The following is a 21,499-nucleotide window of genomic DNA, read 5'->3' as shown; positions in this document are numbered from 1 at the left end:
TTACCAGTTTAACCCATAGCACTTAATGTAGAAAGAGCCATAGGAAGGCTGCTGATTAAAAAAAGGTAAGCAAAAGCAATGCCAATATACTTTTGAAAGAGTCTCCATGATGAAATGCTGATGTAGTACTCTTGTGTGGGGATCCATGGCAGCAGAACTTGACGTACAAATTATGGCTGCAAATTCAGTTGTAAAACGTGGTTATTTTTTTTCTGGGTGTATGAGTGTCAGTAGATTTCAACAAGTATGAATCAAGGATGTAAAGTCTGTACTGTACATAACATACAACATTTCTAGAATTCATTTACATTATATTTACGTAAGCTCACATTAGTGCTTCATTTTAATTGGCGAATGAAGGGATACTGTTATTGAAGGAATTTGATATTGGCCTAGTTATAAACTGTGAATTTCTAATTCTGTAGATGGCTTTTTTTTTTTTAAATAGCCCTTTCATAGTTCTTATTTTGGGGGTTTATTTGCTTCATGATAAAACTTCAAGAGAAAACAGTAGGAAATAAAAATCGTGCTTGCATTAACCCTAACAATGCTTCCACTTCCAGAGAGGTTTGCTAGGGAAGCTTGCAGACCACCCGCATTGTACTTTTCCAATCAAAGGATGGGTGTTGCTGTCGAGGAAGTGGGAAAGCATGTAGTGTTCACTTACACTGTGTACTAGCACGGTTTGGATGCTTGGCAAAGAAACCTCCGGAGTGATGCGACATGCTACCACAAAATACTCAGCTCTGAGGCGGAAGCATTTGTGGGAAGGAGAGGCTGGCTGTGATAGCAGTCACATTTAGTCTACTGTGTTAGCTGGCTGATTTCCTTAGCCTCCGTATGCAAAGAGTGAAAGGGGATAGCCCTTTCCAAAGGGCAGAGAGCTTAGCTAAAGGGCTCCCAGTTACTTCCCTGAGGGCCTGTTTCTCTCCACCCAGTGGGGAGGAGGACAAAGCTGGGTGCTGCAAGCATCCTTTTGGACAGAGGCACCTTTTCAGGTGAGATGCAGAGCGCTTCCAGCTGTTGTGGACATCCCTTGCAGCTGGGGATGGTCAGGCTTTGAGGTGCCTAACTGGTACGTTGGGCCTCTGGCACGTTGAGCTTGAAAGTCGCGTTTCCTCATCTGACAGTTGTCACTTGGCCTGATGTACTACATGTGCTCTCATTGGGTTTTGTTGGTTTTTTCCCAGGCACAGTGAAGTGCTAAAGTATTTGGTAGTTTAGTGCGCAGTGGATTGGCACACTGAGCTAAGCTGCCCTTACTTAGAAAGGCAGCAGTGGGAATCCTGTTGTCTTACCACAGGATCACGGGATGGTTTGGGTTGGAAGGGCCCTTAAAGCCCATCTAGTTGCAACCCCCTGCCATGGGCAGGGACACCTTGCACTGAGAGGTGTCTTGTCATTGTATTTTAAAATGTAGGTAGTGGTCTTGAATAAGAGTTGTAATTTGCAGTGAGAGACCGAAAAAAACCTATCAGCACCTTCTGTAGGCACCTGAAGAGAAAGGTAGGTATTGGAGAAACAGGTAATAATCGGAGCCTAGCGAGAGATGAGAGTTGTTGCTGCTTCCTAGTCTGTGTTCTGGTCGTGGTGTTTGCCTGCTTGGGCCACAGGAAGATGGTGTTACCTTGTAAATGAAAGCGAGCTCAAGCTGAACAGTTGCAGTGGAAGACACCTTGCCAGGCTTCCGAGCACCTCCGAGGATTGTGCTCGCCTCCTGGCAGGGCTGCACAGAAGTCCTGTTACTCGGAGCTTCGCTGGAGCCAATTGGAAGCAGGTCCGGTGGATTTTTTTTTTTTTTTAAGTTACACTGCTATTATTATGTGCTTATTAAAGGTGTGTTCTAGGTGAGAGCAAACTCAGAGAACTGTTAAAGGCCTTTGGGAACATGCTAGAAACCATGTTTGTATTTAGCTAGAACCCCCCTGTCTCCTTGTGTTTTGTTTTAACTCCTGATTCTGGTTCCCTGGATAGTTTTGTTTTCAACAGATGTATTTTGAACTGAACATACGTTCAGTAAAGAATGGGGATTTTCTTTGACTATTTTTGTAACATAGTTGGACGGCAATGCCACAGCATGCAGAAATTGCACATTTTGCTTTAGTTGCTTTGTAAAGTACACTATTTTATTTGAGAAATGTATTTTATGCCAAAAAGTGTAACATGCCATTTTGCCGCTGAATAGGGTGTTATAGCACAAATGCAATGTCTAAGGGATGGAAAGGCAGGTGCTTTGTAGATTTAATTGAAAACCTGTTCCAATACTGGGCTGTCAGCATCCCTAAAACTGCATTACGAGAGGTGATCTAAAATAATCATTCTGAGGAGGGAAGGGATCAAGGAAAATCTTTACTCTCCCTGTCCCATGTGGTCTTTTTTTATTTAGTAATACGCTGCTACATATTTGGAGGTTCTAGTGTTTGTAGGTCACTCAACAGACATTGAAATCTGATTTATATTGTATACCTGTAACATAGGAAGAAAAAGTATTTATATATTTTCCGTAAGAATATTGCATTGAGCTGTGTATAATTTAAACAGAGGCTTGTCCCAAAATGGTATTGCCCACCTTGATTCTTTCTTTTTCTGTGGGGGTTTTTTGGTTTTTTTTGCTTGGTTTTTTTTTTTTGTATAGTGTGTACAGTTCATGTCAATGGGCATTAAAAGCCTCCTGAAGCGTCATCTTATCAAAGGGATGCATTGTTAATAAAATGTACTTAAACTTCTCACAGTTGTTGTGGTCTCGTATGTACCTCTTGGCACCAGAAATGGGTTGGAATTCTATTTATGTTTGGAAGTGACTAATTAACTAGAATGACCTGAAGCTTTCCAAACAAATGTGTTTTACATTATTGCTTTGCCAGGTGCTAAGCAAAAATAGGAAGAGGACTCTCCTAATAGGTTGCACACTATTTTTATTTGAAAAAATTGAGCATACTGATAGTCACAATAATTTTCCATTATGTCACGGTTTAAGTGTTTCAGGAACATCTGTGAAAGTTGAATTATAAACAAAAATATGACATAAGTAAAGTTTACAGTTTTGAATTCATTCAGCCTTTAATGCGAGACAGGTGTCTGAAAAATACAAAAACTGTACATGCTGCCCACCCACGCAGAAACACTTTTCCAGTCTCGAGGTCTGGCGCCCTTTGGCCAGCACGAAAGCATTATCCTCCTTGGAATCCTCTGTTTGTGCGCTTTTCAGCACGGGTGGTTAACGCCACCCGTCGGGGCCAGCAAGCAGAAAGGGTTATAGGTGGGGAGGAGCCAGCTTCTCGTCACCTCGAGGAGCAATCGGGAAGTGTTTCCATGCTCCCAGGTAATGATGTTTTACCCATGCAGGATCCCCCCAGGAATTACCAAGGAAGCTGCTTCTGCCAGAGCTGGGCTGGGAGGTCTCCAGCAGGCCGGGGTGTCACCCCGCCATCAGGAAAGGCACCACTGGTGGCATGCCCCCCCTCACTCCCTGGGCCGAGCACGCAGCCGCAGTGCCGGCAGCCTTTCCAGAAGTGGGAACGTGCACCTTGTTACAGCCATCCCCTCTGGCACGAGGAGCGGCAGCAGTTGAAACCTGAGGTGTTTCACAGATAGTCTGACTCCTGTATCATCAGAACTCCTTAGACACGTAACGGGATTTAGGGTACCTTTCAGGCCTTTTTAAATAACCAGGCCGCCTTTTCCAATGAAGTTTTATGTCGGTACTGGCAAAACAGTTCCCTCCTGGTTACTGGTCTTTTTTCCAGCAGTACAGCTTTTAAACTACATAGGTACATACGATGTGATGAAACGCTTTGGAGAAGGAAATGTTCCAAGTCCTAAGGATACTGCGGTATCAAACTTTCATACTTGCTGTAGCTCACAGGAAGGTAACGCACAGGGAGGAACAGTTTCCCTGGGATGTCTCCACTGGATAGCATCAGCCTCCTTTCTCGCTTCTCTGCCAAGCTGCAGCGCAGCCAGATGTGACCAGCAGCGCTTCCCTACTCCCCTGGCTGAAGGGGATGACTGTGCTGCATTTTCGTTCTTGCTTCTCAGGTGGGTCTGTGCATGACCCAGGGGTGGACACGGCCCAGCGGGTAGAGGTACCCAGTCAGCGATACGCACCGCCAGCTGCCCCTGTGCTCGTACCCCCTTCCTCACCTTGGCCTGCCCGCCCGCAGCCCCCTCCCGCGGCTCAGCAGAGGTCTGCGTAAGGTTTCGGGGTGTTCCTGTTGCAACACAGCGCAGGGACGTTACAACAACATCTGTAAGCAGCAGGACGAAACCCACATGTGGCCCAGTACCTGTCTGCAGCTTCGTTTTTTAGGAAGAGAGATTAGCTAGTTAAGCACAGTGAATAAGTAACTGCATTGTAACAAATTTGCTGAAGATGAAATTGTAAACAACACTTCATCTTTTCACACCTGAGAACTGGTAATTCTGTGCTCTAAGCTGAATTGGTTTGTTTGTGAAAGATCAGGCAGCAGCATTAGAGTTAGGCAAAACCAAAGGGTTCCTTGCACACTGAGGAGGTTAATCTGGCGAGATTTCCAGATACAAGTCCAACTGTTCTGCTTCGTTGCAGATGTGTCAATTTTTTTAATGAGCGTGGAAGACCAAATTCACTGCTGCCTACTGCAGAGATTAAGTGTTAAAACCAAATTATTGTGACACATGCGAAAGTGGTGTTGGAAGACCTATCTGACTGCAGCCTGAATATGGCGTTCTTTACAAACGGGGTCTGATGACGCTGTCTGCTTACCTGGCTGTTGGGGGCGCCCTCAGCAGTGCAAGGGTTAATGCCAAAAGCAGTTAAGTTCATGGGCACAGCGGGAGAGAGGGTGCCTATGCAAGCAGCTGTCCTGCTGGAGGAACAGCGCCTTTCCGTGAAGGGATGTGGGGAGTTAAGAAGGTTTTGGTTAGGATTTTACAGGGTCCCTCTTCAGGCAGAGAAGGCAGAAGCGCAGGGAACCCCCCAGCAGCAGAAACTGGGAGCAGCAGCCCACAACATGGGCTGGCTGGGGCAGCCAGAGCACGCAGTAAGCGTGCAGAATACTGCAGTGGAAATGCAGTCTTTGAGCACAACCTACCTGCTTGTTTAACCTGATATTCTACTTTCTACACAGATTTTTCACCTCTGCAAAACAGAGTAGTTCTTTGCACCAGGCTCTGAGAAACGGCTGTGATCTGACACAACAGAGGCCACAGAACCGCCTGTAAACCTCGCAGAACGCCCATACCTTGCACTGAAACCGTAGAGTGCGTCGTTCCTCGCACAAGTCGGCGTTTCTAAACGTCCTGAAGCGAGATCTTCACAGCGTTAACAGCAGTAGGGCAGTTGGTCTTGTGAAAGCTTCCATCAAACAGAGAAGTTGCGGCTTTAGACGTTCTTGTTTATAGTGTGTAACCAAACGGAGGCTGGACTCGGTGGAGGACAGTGCATCACAGCCTCCTCCCCAGGCAGTGCACGTCTGTTTGTGAAATGTATCGCAGACTGGCCTTTCTGCCAGCTGTCTCTCTGGGGGTTGAGGCAGCATCATCGTCATTAAAAATATCGAAGTAGTAGTGTGGCTGGTACAGCACTCCTGACAGTCCTGGCTTGCTTGCTTCGCGTGTGTCCCGTGTGCGATGGGGATCAGATTCAACGGCAAGATGAGAAGAATAAGCAAAATTTTCAAACCAAGTATGATTCTGAGGTGTAGGTGTGGGTGTAAAGTCTCTCTCTGCGTTTTTGTTGATGTAAATCCAGGAAGAATTGTGACCAATCTTATCTTCTGTTGGTGCTGAAGACAGCTGCCTCCATAGATGTAGTTTCTGGGCTTCGGCTTTACCGTCCACTGTTACCGTGTCAGGAATGCAGTCACTGATTTTCAGCACTTTCTCAGAACCAGTCTACAAGAAAAACAAAAGTCCAGAGTAAAGGAAGGGGAGTTACTACTTCAAGCACTTCTAATATTGTCTTGCAATTTTTTTTGTTTGCTTTTTTCAGATGAGTGAGCAGAATTTGAAGGAACACAAATGTATGGAATGTTCAAAGGAAGCTGTACTTTATGCAGAATTTATCAGAGTACTTATTTAGGGATTCCTTTCCTAAGTAAGTTCAGTATGGCTACATTTGAAGACGTAGGTCTTATGTTAAGTCCCTCTAAAGCCTTTGCCAGGTTTTTGACGCGTGCAGTTTCAGTTTCCAGCCTGAACCACCAACGGGAGGGCAGCAGCAGTCTCCTCCCTGTGCTGCCGGTGTTCAGCCAACACCACCAGCGGGAACAGCAGCCGCCCACGCGTGCCAGCGTAAAGACAACCCCGGGTTGCATGGAGGCAGCGGGTCCTGGTTCAGAGGGCCTGCAAGAAGTAGCAGAGGCCTTTTGCCAATCCTTTGCTCCCAGCCAGACGTGGCCGAGCCCCCTGCATCCTCCCAAGAGCCAGCAAGTGCGTGGCTGCTGGGCCCTGCAGCTGAGGGACCTGTGGGGCAGGAGGCGCGGGTGCATTCAGGTCACTGCAGCAAAATGCAGGGTCGGCTGGTCTGTCGTGTGCAGACAGAGATGGGTTTTGAAGAGCAATACTGGAACAATTGCCTACTGCATCAAAGGATTTAATTTGTGCTCCAGTGATGCTTCCACTGTCTTGCAGCAGCGGACGCCAGAATGTGAACTGATCACTGCAGAGTCACACAAATACCAAAAGGAGGATTTTCTACTACGCAATGATGCTGCATTATGTTAATTTCTGTCTAATGAGTGTCACTCATTTTCAAATGTAGTCAACACAAGAAAAATATTTTTCTGAGTCTTTACTCATCAAAGAATGGAAAAATCAGAAATACTAGATTTTTGGTGATCTTACCTTAAACTCTTTGAATGACAGTACTTTGCTCTTGTTAGGACTAGGTATTACAGGACAGCAGCACTCCTTCACCCTGGAAATAAGGGAGCAGAACAGGTGACATTTTCGTTCTCTCAAAGCATGCTCTACCAGCAGAAGCCACACGTAGATGTGTACGGAAACAGCAGCAGGTGTTTCACACTCAGCAGTGCCACAAGCCAAATACTTAGAAGATCCGCACAGTTGGACAGCCAAAGGAAAAAACAAGTGAGGCCCTACAACAGGCTGGAAGCAACAAGCTGCAGCTGCGGTTTGTGAATTACGCTCGTTACGCCCTCTGTCTGCAGCAGAAAAATGCATTATCACTTACCACTTCTTCTTCCAGCGGCATATAGCTGCTACTAGTGACGGAACTATCACTAGCAGGACTAGAAGGTACAGCATGTTTGCTGTGAAAGAAAAAATACTTTAAAAGTTTGTTTTCAACCTCTCACCTGTTAACATAGCCTAAGTTTCTGGGAAAAAAATGACATCAAGCCCACGTGGGACAGCTCAGCCGTGTGTGGTCTGTGGTTTGCAAGGTACGCTGGAAGTACTGGGATACAGTCTTTGCACCTTGATTTCCTTTACCAAAATTGAATTATTACTAGATTGCTTTTAATTTGGCCTCATGTTGGCATCTTAACTATATGAGCAAATTGCCAAAAGTTACGACAATGATACTCTCAACTATTTGTTTTAGGATTTTTGTCAGATTCCCGAAGAGGACAGATTTGTACTGTGGGACGCTGACAGCACATCTGCTCCTCCAGCATGGATAGACTATAGGAGGACAGACACTACACAAGTGTTCTTGCTCTCCTAGGATTTATGCTGACACAAGAACCTTGGAATTTCCTCCTAGCTGGAGGACACAGCCTTGGGCTGCGGTTTTCACCAGCAGCTGAGGCTGCAATAAGCAGGCTGGCAGGAAGCACTACTTGGTGCTTGCTCTCCCTTCGCCCTGGCCCATGCCCTCTTGCCCTGTGCCAGCGAGTCTGTGTGTCCCTACCACACACCACAGCAGGGAGTAGGATACATTACGTTCTCCTTTTACCTTTCCTGGGTTAATTAAGCCCCCATTCTGACTCCATGGATGGCTGTACAAGTCCCCATGCCTGCACAAGGGAAGGCTGGCACACAGCAGCTGACCACAGGTGTAAGATGTGAAACTCCCTCTCCGAGGCGAACGTGAGGGGTTTAGACACTGTTCCGCTACTTAGCCTAAAATATCCTTGCATGAGCCAATGCTGCACCCTTTCCTACCCCTCTGTCTTCACCTCCACCCCCAAAGAAATTTTTCAAAACCAAGCATCTCTGATTTGGATCCCAAATTTCATAACCACGACTGCTGAGTGGTGTTTTCAAGGGAACAGAGCTACAGGCCAGTGGTTTCCTGTTCTGCTTGGATGATCAAACCTGCCTGGTTAGCAAACTGCAACGCTCAAGCCAACAACCCTTTCTTACTGTCTTAGGAAGGACTTTGCTTGGCAATGTATTTAAAGCCTGATGAGAATAAGAATCAACATTAGAACTTCAAGAGCCCATGCAGAAATTACCTGTTTGCACACGGGTCTGTAGTTTTTTTCCATATTAGGATTAGAAATTAGAAAACTCGTCAAATCCAAATGCAATTCTTCAGTGCATTCTAGCCAACAGGGTCACTAATCTTGCAAATGTGAACATATTAAGCTATTTCCCAGAAAGATACAAGTCTCAAGGAAGGATGCAAAATTATTATTATTTTAAAATTAAAAAACCCAACCATAGCTACTTAAAAGTATTAAAATGTCATGTTGGTATGCACATTTCTTTTCTCAGTTGGATCCTTTCTCAAGTGGATGTTACATTGTATTAAATATTTTCCCTTGAGGAAGGAAGATTACTCTAACCTTTTAAATCAACCCATCCTTCTTCTAGGAGGCAAACTTTCCACAGTCAATACTCACAGTTAAATGGTGTATCTATGTGTATGAAGTTAACAATGGGAGTCTCTCCTCCACCTGTATATGCTTTAACGACTAGTTTGTATTTTGTGTTTGACCGTAGGTGTTTCACAGTGTATCTCTTTTCCTCTGGGTTTTCAATTGTGTATTTACATAGCACTGAATCATCTGAAACGAAACAGGTAAGATAGAATCACAGAATTATTTGGGTTGGAAGGGACCTCAGAATTGTTCTAGTTCCAACCGCCCTGCCATGGGCAGGGACACCTTCCACTAGGTCAGGTTGCTCAAAGCCTCATCCAGCCTGGCCTTGAACACTTCCAGGGATGGGGCATCCACAGCTTCTCTGGGAAACCTCTGCCAGTGCCTCACCACCCTCTCCGGGAAGAATTTTTTGCTGATATCCAATCTAAACCTCCCCACTTCCAATTTAAACCCATTACCCCTTGTCCTGTCACTACAGGCCCTTGTAAAAAGTCCATTTTTCTTAAAAGACCCCCTTTACGTATTGAAATTCGGAGTAACATCTCCCCCAGTTGTTAAGAGTCAGCGTAACTGAGACCCTGTACCACTGAAATAACAAAACACTTGTAACCCGCCTTCTTTGTAATTTGCAGGCTTCCTTCTGAGAAGGATGATGCATCCTGACTCATTGCCCCGAGGCTGAACTCACATCCCTCCTAACCCGACTGCCCACAGCATTGCCCATCCTCTGGCAGACCACCTAATAGCTTGCTGTCAAAAGCTGCAACTCTTTAGTTTCCTTTTACTAGAGCATTTTAACAGAATGGTTTAGGTTTTGCCATTTTCTTTTCTTTGCCAGTATCCTGTAGCCTTTAAGCTTAACTCAAATTATTTGAAGATAATGGAAAGCAAGAAATCTCTGCCTGAAAAAAACCTTTTTTGCCTCTCTATTGTGCAACTACCATACCCCAGGGAGAAAAGGGTTAGCTTATTTCTCCTGCTCCCAGTCACACCCCTTGTCTGCTTGCTCAGACGAACTGGGAAGGAGGAAATCTTCGACTTTAATGTAACTGGGATTACTTGCAGAATACGGTGCTTCTATGGTTAGTTTAGTTCTGACAGGAACTCCTACATAAGCTTCCTTCAGGTCAAACTAAGCTTTTCAGCCTGGAACTAGTATAATGAGCAGAAGGCTCTGATACAGGACATGACCCAGCTGAAGAAGAGGCAAGGGAAAAACAAAACGTATCCTTGAACATGTTGGAAATATCTGAAAATCACAATGGAGCAAGGTCATCTGGAGCAGTTTTGAGTGTGGAGCAGGAAGATCAGATGCAAAAGTTTAAATGTGGCTTGGTGCCACCCCACAGCTCAGTTCTGCTGAAGGAACTCCACCGAAGAGTGCAGCCACAAATACTTTCACTGTGAAAGAATTTAAATGGGGAATTTACACAGTGCTCCAATTCTGAAGGAAATAAATTGTATCCCATCTGTTTCTATAATACACCAAATCCTAGTAAAACCAACATGCTTCCTATGACTCTCATCCAAGTAGACCACAAACAGATGTTTTTGAAATTCACCCAGAACCCAGATCACAAGAGGCAGAAACCTGACTCCCTCCTACAGTACTGCAAGAATCCTTCCTGGAGCTCATGCTGGAGTTCAGAGGAGCTACAGACAACAGGACAGGGCCGTAAAAAGCCACAACCCTCTTCCGCCCATTAGCACCTCAAGCCTTAAAGGAATCAAAAGCAGCACTATGTTGCCCAGTGAGCTGTTCTGCTTGCCTAACGTGAGCTAAGAGGCTGCAATAGCAGCAGCAGCCGCAAAGTCTTTCATCTATATCAACAGCACAACTTCCTAAATCCCAGAGCTCCGTTACCTGGAAGAACATGTTTTTTGGATCCTTTCAAAGTGCAGTCCCCTTGCACAGGTGACACATACACATGGTAGCCTTTTACGAAACCAGGCTGGGACTCATTTGTGCGGTAAGAATCCCAAGACAGTGTCACAGCATTGAAAGTCAGTTCCACCTTTTCCACAGTAGGATCAAGGAGGGTAGCTGGAAGAAAGGAAATTGAAATTAAACTTGCCGTTATTATTCAAGAATGTTTATCTTCTCACTTGAAAAACGTCTAAATTCTCACGTGGTGTTTATATCTTACTGGTAATTAAAAGCTGAACAAAGCCAAAGCACCCCACAAAAACTGTCAATTTCACAGAGTCTTCAAGCAGCCCACATTATACACAGAAGTCACTGCTAATCACGGCTTTTTTTAGCTCTTCTAATTAACACAGACCCCACCTGGTCACTGCACGAGCCGAATACCCTGATGCAGGGCTGTGTATGCTCTTGTATAACTTTTAAATGATGGTACAGAAACAATGCAGAACATACATTCTTAGCTCGTTGCAGGAGGAGGGCTGCAGAATTCCTCTGTTAGTGACAAATGAATTTAGCAAATACATAAACCCTAAAAATTTTGCCAACTTACGTAGCTCCCTGAGATAACCCGTCTTCTTCTCCAGTAAGCAGGCTCTATTAGCAACAGATCCATAGATGTGGAAGTTGTATCTCACCCCTGGTACAAAAGCAGCTAAAAAATATTGGAACTGATTACAAAAGTAGGTTATGGTTTTGTTTTGGTTTTGCTCTTCCCTGCTTTCTTACAGAGGTCTATAACCCACTAGAATTCTTCTTTGTGTGCTATTGTGCTATTAAAGCAACTGAAGGAGACAGAGGGTAAACCAATTCTTAGTATGCGTAAGGTGAACTGAACACATTTATTCTGTCTGAGAGAGAGAATTGATGGGGGGGGGGAGGGTAATATATATTTGTTGCCCTAGAATATTCAAGATGAGTGCACAATAGACCCCGAATGCATCAAAGAGCAAGATGATTTCATTTCCGATTCTGGCACAGGCAGAGGTTGTGTTTTGGTCTGTTGAATGCAGACACAGACCCATGTGTCAGGATTCCGTGTTAACCTCACTGACATCCACTCCCACTCAGGTTAACCAAGTGCAACCCACTGAAGAATGGGATGCCAGTTTTCCTGTGTTGCCACACTCGCCATGAGTGAGGACACAGGCTCCCGTGTGTTCCTGTGAACTGAAGTGCAGTTCCTTTACTGCGTGTTGAAATGTGTTCAGACAAGTTTTGTTCAAACATGTTTCATTCCAGTGTGAACTCTTAGCTGAAGACACCCCAGGCAGGCTATATTCCTGCAGCTGTGGAAGTATATCGGAGCAACTTCCACGCAGCCAGACAGGATTTAGGTCTCATGGCCACCACTGGGCTGAAAACCACCCAACTGGTCCTAAGCAAGGACGCGTGCTGAGGCATATGATTTGTGGCACACTGGCAGCGCTAAACCCCTCACTACACAGTGGGTGTTAAATTTCTGGAATCTAAACCTCTGGCCCATGTTACACGTCAGGCAGAGCTCCATTTTGCATCTCTCCTGCTAAAAGATTTTTAACTCCTCCATTAACCCCACCATCCTCCTTCAAGGTGTTAACTACAAGCTCCTTGAAGAGTTTGTTTCTAAAACACTATGCAGATTTCCAAGGCTTAAGGGTGCTGGCACATTTGTGGTGTCCATTTCATTTGCTAGGCAAAACATGATGCCACATGTCTTTGAAGAATTACCCCTGCACTGCACATACTTCGGTATCCCACAGGATTTGTTTCCTAAATTCAGTCAATGCCCACAGCAATCCATAAGAGACTACTGCACAGACAGCAGAAAGAAAAATTGTTCGGCTTTCACCTGAGTTGATCAGAGCACTGGAAGTGTTTGGCCCGAATTTCTTCCACTGCAGATCACAAGGCTGCAACATCGGGAAGTTGCACCAATCGATGATGTAACTGTCATATATATGTCTGGGCTCCCATGAAACAAAAATGCCATCAGCTGAACCATTAACCTGTTCTTCTTTAACCTCTGAACCACTGAGCTCTTCTTCAGTGCCTAGGAATGAACAAAACAGGCTCTGTTACTTTCCCGTGTGAGACCTCAGGTTCATGAATCAAGATCAATATAGTTTCTATACTAAACTGTTAATAATAAAATAGCTGTATTCCTTCACTATCAGACATAGGGGCGCTTTCACATGATGAGAGCTGACAGCTCAAAAATTATCCAGTATTTATTTCTACCTATTCATAAAAAGAACTCATCTGCAGAACCTGGAGTCATAAACGGAAAATCACAAGAGGTTAATCACACACAAATAGTTCCCTGCCAGGCACTGGCTGTACCTTCACCATGCATGCCACAGGTCTCAGGCCCTAGTTTAAGGCTAAATGTTTTTTTCTCTGTGAAAACTGCCTGTGAAAAACTGACTTTCTGTTGAAATGGATAGGTCAAGGCACTTAAGCTTAGTATACGTACAGTTACCACCCTAAAGGCAAAAATACAGTAATGATTTCCAGACAGTATTGATGTGAGTTAGCAGGCCAGGATAGTTTGTTCCCCCAAGACAGTAAATTATCAGTTCACTCAAAACAGATGGAAACAGAAGTCTCATAATGGGCATCTAAGTTCAACTGGAAATGCGCCTGCTGTTACCTGTAGCTCTAGGGATGATCAATACTGAAGGAAGTGAATAGTTAACACTGTTCTTTGCCATGACACTGATTCTGTAGGAATGGTTGTCAATGGAAATCCTTGTGCTATTGTAGACTGATGAAAAGGAGATGCTTTCAGGCTTAGAGCCGTCTTCTACTTTTTCCCAGGTTACTTCATAGGAAATACTTCTTCCATTTGCTCGAAAACTTGGTGATTGCTGAAGAAAAATATGTGGGTAGACACCAACTACTTAGTAAATTTTGCCAAAAAGATATGAGAGGAGCGATTAGAACTTTAACTGATTAATTGGATGTATTACTTCTGTAAGAACAGAAACATTCCTTACATACATACATACGCATACTGGTTGAAATGGAAAAGCAGAAATCTCAGTAATGGGATTTGTCTCGTGATAATGCTTAGAAAAACAGAAGTAAATGTCTAAAATGCCAGGACACCACACCATCACACAGATACCTTTTCACACTGAATTGCAATTAAGTGCACACAAACTTACTAAACTTCATGTCAGAAGTTACCAACCCCTTTCTGCAGGGTTTTGTTTCCATTTCTCTACCCATGTCTCACCTTCCAGAACAAGGTCACATTCCGCCCTCCCAGAACTGGTGTAATTTCTCTCCAGATGTCCAGTTCCCCTGACGGAGCTGCAGTAAATACAGCAAAACAAAGATGCTCTAGGTGCAGAAAGGATAAACTGTTCACTTGCTTCCTCTCATTTGAAGAGATTCCACCACCAAAAGATCTCTTTCCCCATCACTCCCAGGTCTTGCCAAAATATCACTGAATCACAGAATGGTTTGAACATCTAGTTCCAAGCCCCCTGCGCTCGTCAGGATAGGTCAGGTTGCTCCAAGCCTCATCCAACTTAACTTCTTACTCCTTTTTCATTCTTTTGTCTGCTTCATTTCCCAAGAAAAATCCTTCTGTGCTTGCAGTTCCCAGGTGCTTGTTCCCGCCTCTGCACAGTTCCTCCTGCCCTCACAGAACACTAACTCAGTCTGCTCATCCTCCCAGTCATCTGGATTTCCCACTGCCTGCCCTGAATGAAACGGCAGGTAGGACGACAGTTGTTTAAGCAGCCACCTTCTTAATGTTTGCTTGGTGTGCTTCTCCTTTCATGCATGCAACAAGCCTCTGCTTTAGCTACACAGCAGAAGAGTAGCAAGGAGAAAACAGAGGCAGCAAGTGAAGAACCTCCTTCAAGCTCCCCTTCTCAAGAGGCTGGACATACGTGCTTCCCCTGTTCTGATGGTTCGGGCTTCACTCCATTCGCTCCACCTCCAGAAGTGCTTAGCTGCCCCGCAGCGTACTCTGGCTGTGTATTCGGTGAACGGCTGCAGTCCGCCCAGGGCAATGCTGGCATAATGGAGATGCATGTCTGAATTATTATGCTGCAAGACAGAACAACAAAGCATTCAGAGCTCAGTTCAGCTTCATCAGCAAGAGGGTTTTGCCTGAAAAAATAGTTTCTTCCTCCAGATCCTACAGTAGCCAGTTAAGCTTGACTTGGAAATGATAATCATGGAACAACTGTAAAAAAAAAATACATGAGATCCAAAGGCTGGGAAATCCAAAAAGAGGTCTGCAAGCTGACTCTGTGTAATTAACTGAGTAGGAGTCACTCTCAATCTGCCAAATGATTACTCTGTACATCAAGGAGGGAATTTACTGAGATACTATCCTCGCCCAGTCTGGGTCCCTTACTCGGTTCATCTAAGTACTATGCTGTTCCAGCTCAATGCACAGCATCTACAGCTACTTCTCTTCCCATTTTTTTCCCAACCTTCTCCCCCACTCCCTCGTAGGAGGAAGGGTGAGTTCTGGTAAGAGTCAAAAACTAACTTTTAAACCAACTCTCCTCTAAACTGTCTCCTGCAATGGTCAACTGCAGCAGCCTTTTGATCAAACACCTCTTGAGCAACGCTTCAGACACAGCTTGCTCCTGACCTTCATAATGCCTTTTTATAGGCAGAGGCAAGCTGCCCTCATGAGAAGGGGGCTACAGAGAACGACAGTACGTATGCAACGAGTCAAGCAACCTCACTGTTCGCGAAAGAGGTGGGACGAGACAAGGAGTCTATTCAAATAATGTTCAAGGAGATGGGAGAGGATGGGAAGAAAAACTGTTCTGGGCTTCCCTAACTAGCAACCAGACACACTACCATCAAGTACAGCCAATAGCACACAAAAATGTCCCAGACAAAGATAAAAAAAGCCTTCAACACACCTCTCCACCATCTGTGTGTAAGAAGTTTTGAGTCAGAAAACCACGACAAATCAAGATCAGCAACAGCTAAGAGCAACTGTAATTCCTGTAAGTATTTACAGTTACTTCAGCAAACCTCAGAACCCACCCGGCAGAGGACATAGCCACATACGCAGACCGGTCACACTCCCACCTCAGCCAGCAGTACAGGAAGAGTTGGGAATATGAACTATTGCCAGAAAAGGCTGCCATGTGGACCACTTCATTGGTGTTGAGCTTGGGAGCAAACAAATCTAGAAAACAGATGCATCAACACGCTGATGAGATTGAGAGTGTCCTTGTATTCCTGGAGAATTATTTTTTAATCTCGCATCAAAAAGAGACTCTCTATGTTTTTCTGAATGAAATTCACATTTCATACCAGTTCTACTTTTCCATCAGGTTGGAGCAGTTCAGTCTGACAAAAGAGTTCAATTCCTTTATTCCGATGTTTCCAATATAATGTGATTTCTGTATCTTTGGATTCTTCTGACAGCTGGAAAGGTGCAGTGGGATAAACTGCCAATGGAAAATCCGAGTTAGCTCTTGTAAAACATAAAATATATGCAAAAGTATTTTAAGGTATTTTAGCTGAGTGGTAAAAGCATATAAGAAATACAGATTTCCTGCCAGTCTAGCAGAAGCAGATATAAATTAATAAAAATTCATTTCAGAATGTAAATGTAAGTAAATGTTATACAAGATTAAAGAAACTCATTGTGCTGACTTGGAAATATTTTAGCTCATGAACAAAAGAAACAGTCAGAGGCTTATACTGCAAATCCAGTAAAATTCTGTAATCCAGCACGCCTGGCGGAGGCTCCTGATGTAGCTTGGTGAGTAATGTTTGCCGCATTTCTACAGCCCAGAATCCTCTTCATCAGAAGTTCTGTTCACAACTCTTACGTTGACTCACGCCAGTAGTTACTCTCTGGTAAACAGTGCCAATGCTACTTCTTCCAAAAGATTCCTGAGGTCCTTCACCGCTATGTAAGCTGTGTTCAGCGAGAGCAGCAGATCTCAAACTCTCCCGTATTATCAGCCCAACGGTAAGGACTAAGATACGGCAATGCGAGTGAGGGTTATGTTTACAGCTTTGGCTGTTATCTTTGAACTTCAAGGACCATGAAGTACAATTTGAGGAATTACAGACTCAGAGGAGCTTGTGTTTGATACAGAAGGTCCGAGCTATGACATGCAGAATTAGAAATTACAGACTTCAGTTTTCCTTTACGTGGTGACATCCTTTAAGTACAGAAAACTCTATCATAAATATGTCCAGGATCAGAGGAAACAAAAAACATTACAGAAACTCCTATTTAAAAGGTTATCTCATCATAATGACCAAGTATCATTTCTTTAACTTGCAAGAAAACTGTAAAACTTTGATGTACTTAGCACATTGAATGTAACCTATTTTAGACTTATTTCTCATGAAAACTGTTTATAATACGGTGTTGTCTCACTACAACCTGACAGTTTGTTCCTCCACCTTCTTCCTGCTTACAAGCTGCTTACACGTCTATCACATGTCATTTGCATCTCCATCTTATTTTGGAAGGACAGTAGTATCTGGAGAAAGGACTGAATTCCCAAGTAACCTCCAGAGGTATTTTTCTTGAACTCATTTTATAACCTTGTATCATGTTGATAATATACTATACTATGAACTAGCTTCAGCAAAGCAGCAGATTTTGAAGCCTTAAGGGATCATTTCAATAACCAAATCTGATGTTTGGAGTGAAGCTGTTTTCTACCATCAACACAACTTTGCAAAGCTGACACTGAAGAGACAGCAGATAACTATAGCATAGGGGAAGATAACTAATAAAACCGTGAAGATAAAAATCAAGGACTTCCAATCTTTAAATGGGGGCACTCAAGTATTAAGATCAGGAGGAGGACAAGGCCTGCAACAAAAAACTCTCAATAAAGACATAGAAAAGACCTTACTTCTGTGAGTTACATCAAAAACATCCATGGCAGTTTTCTTTCCCAGTGGGTTTTCCACAGTCACTGTGATATTACACATCCTCTGCTGGCCTATATCCCAAGAACACGAGCACTGCTTGGAACAACTTACTGTGCACGGAACCGTTCTTTGGGAAAACCTATCAAAGAAAGGGGTGGGGGGACGGGAGAGAAAAGAGAAAGACATTTTTCCATAATGTACAATTGAAATAGGTGTTGAAATTTTTGATGCCCAACTAGAATACAGCATCATAAAAAGTAAGGCTGAGGGGGACTGTAAGAAGCCACCCAGTTCTTTCCCCTAGCCTGAAGTAGGATGAATATAGGTATTCTTATGATTAGAAAGAAGTTTTCTTCAAAGTCTAAGTTCACTTCATCCTTTTAAGATACAGCTAAATTGCTTTTACTTTTAGTGATTTCCTCGTGGAAATTCTAAACCAGGGACATACTTGCCAAGAATTAAATCACTCACATGTCTACCATTACGCTTTTAAACAAAGCGGTGATTTCAAGTGCAGCTTCTAACCTTCCGTTTTCAAATCGTCATCATAATATCTTAACGGAAGTGAATGATGCAGAGGCCATGAAGGTTTGTGCCATGACGACCTGCCTTCTGCTGCTACCTTTTGATGAAATTTTGTGGTGATGATGAGGCTTCTGTCCTGTTTTAAGAGTTCCTCTTTCTCTGCAGACCCTGCTGTAAAGCCCCTGTCCTCTCCATTTAGATGACTCGGTCACAAGGATCCGAGGGCCAGGTCTGATATGCCACAGCTGTGTAACCTTGACTCAGACTACTAAGAAAGAGCTCTCAAAGTCTGCAGAGAGATTTTACAAAAATAAGCCAAAATTATAGGACGAAGTCAGGTTTTTGAGATAGGATTTTCAGTAGCTCAAGGACTCAAGAACGTAAAAACACCAGCTTGTAAAATTATAACGTCCTAAACAAAAAGAACTAGGGAGACTAATCAGATGTGCTGGTTTCAGGCTGTTTTACTTCCCAGTGCAGATGGCTGGCCCAGAGTGGCTGGGAGAGTGTTTCATTCCATGGCACCTCAGGCTCAGGGTCAGGCTGGGTGTGTACATGCGCAGGTTTGAAGGCATGAAGTTTGCTTTGGGCTAGCTGACAGCTGGGTCATTAGCTCCTTTTGTTAGCTCTTGGCAGTTGTTTGGTGGTGGGGCAGGTTCCTTTGTTAGTGGACTGGGGGGTCTGCTGGCATTTTGTCCCAGTTGGATTGTTGCTCTGAGGCTCTCAGGCAGGGATTCTTTGCTGGTCTGGGACCTGGCTGTGGTGAGCTACTGTACATGTTCTATTTTTTGTTGGTTTAGATTAGTAGCAGTATTATTAGTATTAGTATCACTAATTTTCATTTATATTATTAAATAGTTCTCATCTCAACTTTACGAGCTTCCTTGTCTTTTCCTTTGACTCTCCTCCTGCACTGGGGTGGGGGTAGGAGGGGAGCAAGCGACTGTGTGGTACTTAATCGCCAGATAAGGTTAAACCACGACAACAGCCTAACAGGGTTAGCTGAGAATCTTCAGTTTGAGTCAGCGTTAGTGTCAGTGGATCGCGAACACATTAATACTCAGCCTACCAGCTGATTAAATCCCAGTTATCCACTGTGTGTTACCCAATAATTACCTTAAACTTCTAAGTTATCTATGACCCGTTCACAGGGTGTCTCCATACCTACTTAAAGATACCCAAACAAATTAGCTCAAAAGAATTGTTAGAACAAACTTTATCAAGCAGAACCTGGTCTGAGGGACCTGCAACTTTGTGATAGGTAGTCGAATTCTGAGCAGTTCTGCACTGCTCTAACTTTGTTAAATGAGCTGATCAGTGGTCTGTAAACAGACAGGCAGCTAATTGCAACAAGGATAAACATTTACACAGATTTTAAAGGAAAGAACGTGACTCTTGTGTACAGCACAGGCCAGAGTCAACATAATGCAGAGACTTACTCTTCAGACAAGGTGTATTTAGGGGAATTACGTCCATGGAGATAGGTGTCTCCTCCTTGGCTCCAAGTACATGTTACTGTTCTCAGGTCTTGAGTTTGGCAGGAAAAATCACTAGGTCTATCAGGCAGTTCTTGTCAGAGGGAAAAGCCAAAAAAATACCAAAAGCATGGCAGTCAAGGCAAAAGTCATCAACCTTTTTACTATATTAACAAACTAGATATGTACAAAGTCTGGTTTACTATGGATGTTATTATTTCAATTATGCTTATTCAATGACCAGTCTGATGAGAAAATCAGGGTAACATCGTAAATTAATGGGAATCCAAACACTTCTGTATATTATTATTTTTTGTTATATTCATACATTCATTAATTTAATCTTTATTGTTTTCTGTCTGTGAAAATTGCTACTACCTTTTGAAAAGGGGACTGTGCTGAGTTTTTACCACATGCACAGACAATGAAGCCGAGCTAGTATATGGGCAAGTAAATTTAACAATCAGCCACCAGACCTAGGATCAATTAATGTGACTAATCTGGACACATTCAATGCTATTCTTTAATGTTTTTTATACGCAAGTGCACAGATCCGAAGTCAGATGTTAAACAGAGTTCAGCTGGACATGACAGGACAATGACAACTTAGAGCAAGCTTTTTTTTCCCCCTCCCTCCAGGCCCTACAGCCATTCTTGACTTCGTAACAGCAGGAAAACAGAACATTCACTTACTACCCACTAAGAAAACTGCCTGATCATAGCATTGCTCTTCATTGCAAGACTCTTGACAATAGGCTGTGATGTGAGGCACTTCTTGATGGGTCACATTTTTCACAGTGAGAAGTCTGGCTTGACTGTTTGTGTGACTGAAAACATGCACAGCTGGGAGTACAAAGAAGTTCTTAATCATTTGACCTTTCCTTCCAATGCAACAAAGAGTGATGTCAGAGCCTTCCTCTACAATTTTTTCATTTGGAAAGATTTGTGGTCCACTGTTATTTGAGGTGTCCAGGCCTGGAAATTAATACAGAATAAACCATTTCAAAATCTGCTCATGACAGCAGCCTTCAACCAGAACACATAACTGAGCATTTACACAAGTATCTGCTAATGTTATATTATCTATTCATGGACTTTTATTTAGTGTTCTTCCTCATACAGAGACCAGCTATACATATAATCATACTTGTATTTCTCTTAAACCCATAAACATACAATATGTAGTGCAAAAAACTACCTAAGAGACTAAATCCATCTCACTGCCTTTCACATCGGGGTAACAAGACTATGTGTTCAAGAACTGACTTTACGGTTGAACACCACCTTTTTCACCCATGAACAGGCTGATGCTCACAGCCAAAATGCCTGCTCTTGAAGGCATGAACAGGGGGCTAGAAAAACATCATGTTCTGAAGCTCATGAAGACCTCAGCTAAGAAGACTTAACATTGAATGAATCAGATCAGTTAAGGGGATACTAAACTTGGAATGAGACTCCTGTGGCTTTAAATATGGGACTACTTGATGCATGCAAAAATTAGTAGGATTTAAGTGACTCACAGGCTTTTGTACAGGTTGGAGATAAAATCTGTTCTCAATAAACTGATCCAAAAATCTGATTACGTCTAGAGTCACTGTCTTTCAGAGAGCTCTAAATCAGGTCTGTAATGCAGGATCAGTTTGTGACAAAAAAAAATAGTGGTTTTGATCTTTATACACTTTCAATTGAAAAAAATAAATTCTCCAAGACTGAGGTTAGTGACAAAGAAAGGGAGTCTTGCATCCTGTATTTCCCATTATATAAGGTAAAGCAGATGGCTAATTAATGTGCCACAATCCAATCCAATGATGTTTCTACTACCCTTTCCAAGGGGAAATAGTTAGTGGCCACTTAGACACCCACAAGTCTATGGAACCATATGGGATCCACCCCAGGGTGCTGAGGGAGCTGGGGAACTGCTCACCCAGCCA

The 21,499-nt window shown here is 43.5% G+C and overlaps 1 protein-coding gene across 1 annotated transcript; it reads right to left on the bottom strand.

Annotated features, from left to right (window-relative positions):
* Positions 1-5,424: 5,424 nt before the first annotated feature.
* LOC104511032 (oncostatin-M-specific receptor subunit beta-like) lies at positions 5,425-20,543 on the bottom strand (the record flags this gene model as incomplete). Its single annotated transcript, XM_010153478.1, has 14 exons — positions 5,425-5,874; positions 6,826-6,898; positions 7,175-7,253; positions 8,793-8,957; positions 10,639-10,818; positions 11,252-11,353; positions 12,530-12,730; positions 13,331-13,547; positions 13,919-13,995; positions 14,583-14,742; positions 15,979-16,115; positions 17,550-17,707; positions 19,533-19,662; positions 20,262-20,543. Coding segments are annotated over 14 exons (2,411 nt in total), but the record flags the coding sequence as incomplete, so codon positions are not given.
* Between the last annotated feature and the right edge of the window lie 956 nt (positions 20,544-21,499).

This window comes from Eurypyga helias, unplaced genomic scaffold (assembly GCF_000690775.1).
Source record: "Eurypyga helias isolate BGI_N326 unplaced genomic scaffold, ASM69077v1 scaffold4526, whole genome shotgun sequence".
NCBI classification, from domain to species: Eukaryota; Metazoa; Chordata; class Aves; order Eurypygiformes; family Eurypygidae; genus Eurypyga; species Eurypyga helias.
The sequence above is the reverse complement of the archived record's forward strand: the minus strand, read 5'-3'. Positions and strand labels throughout refer to the sequence as shown.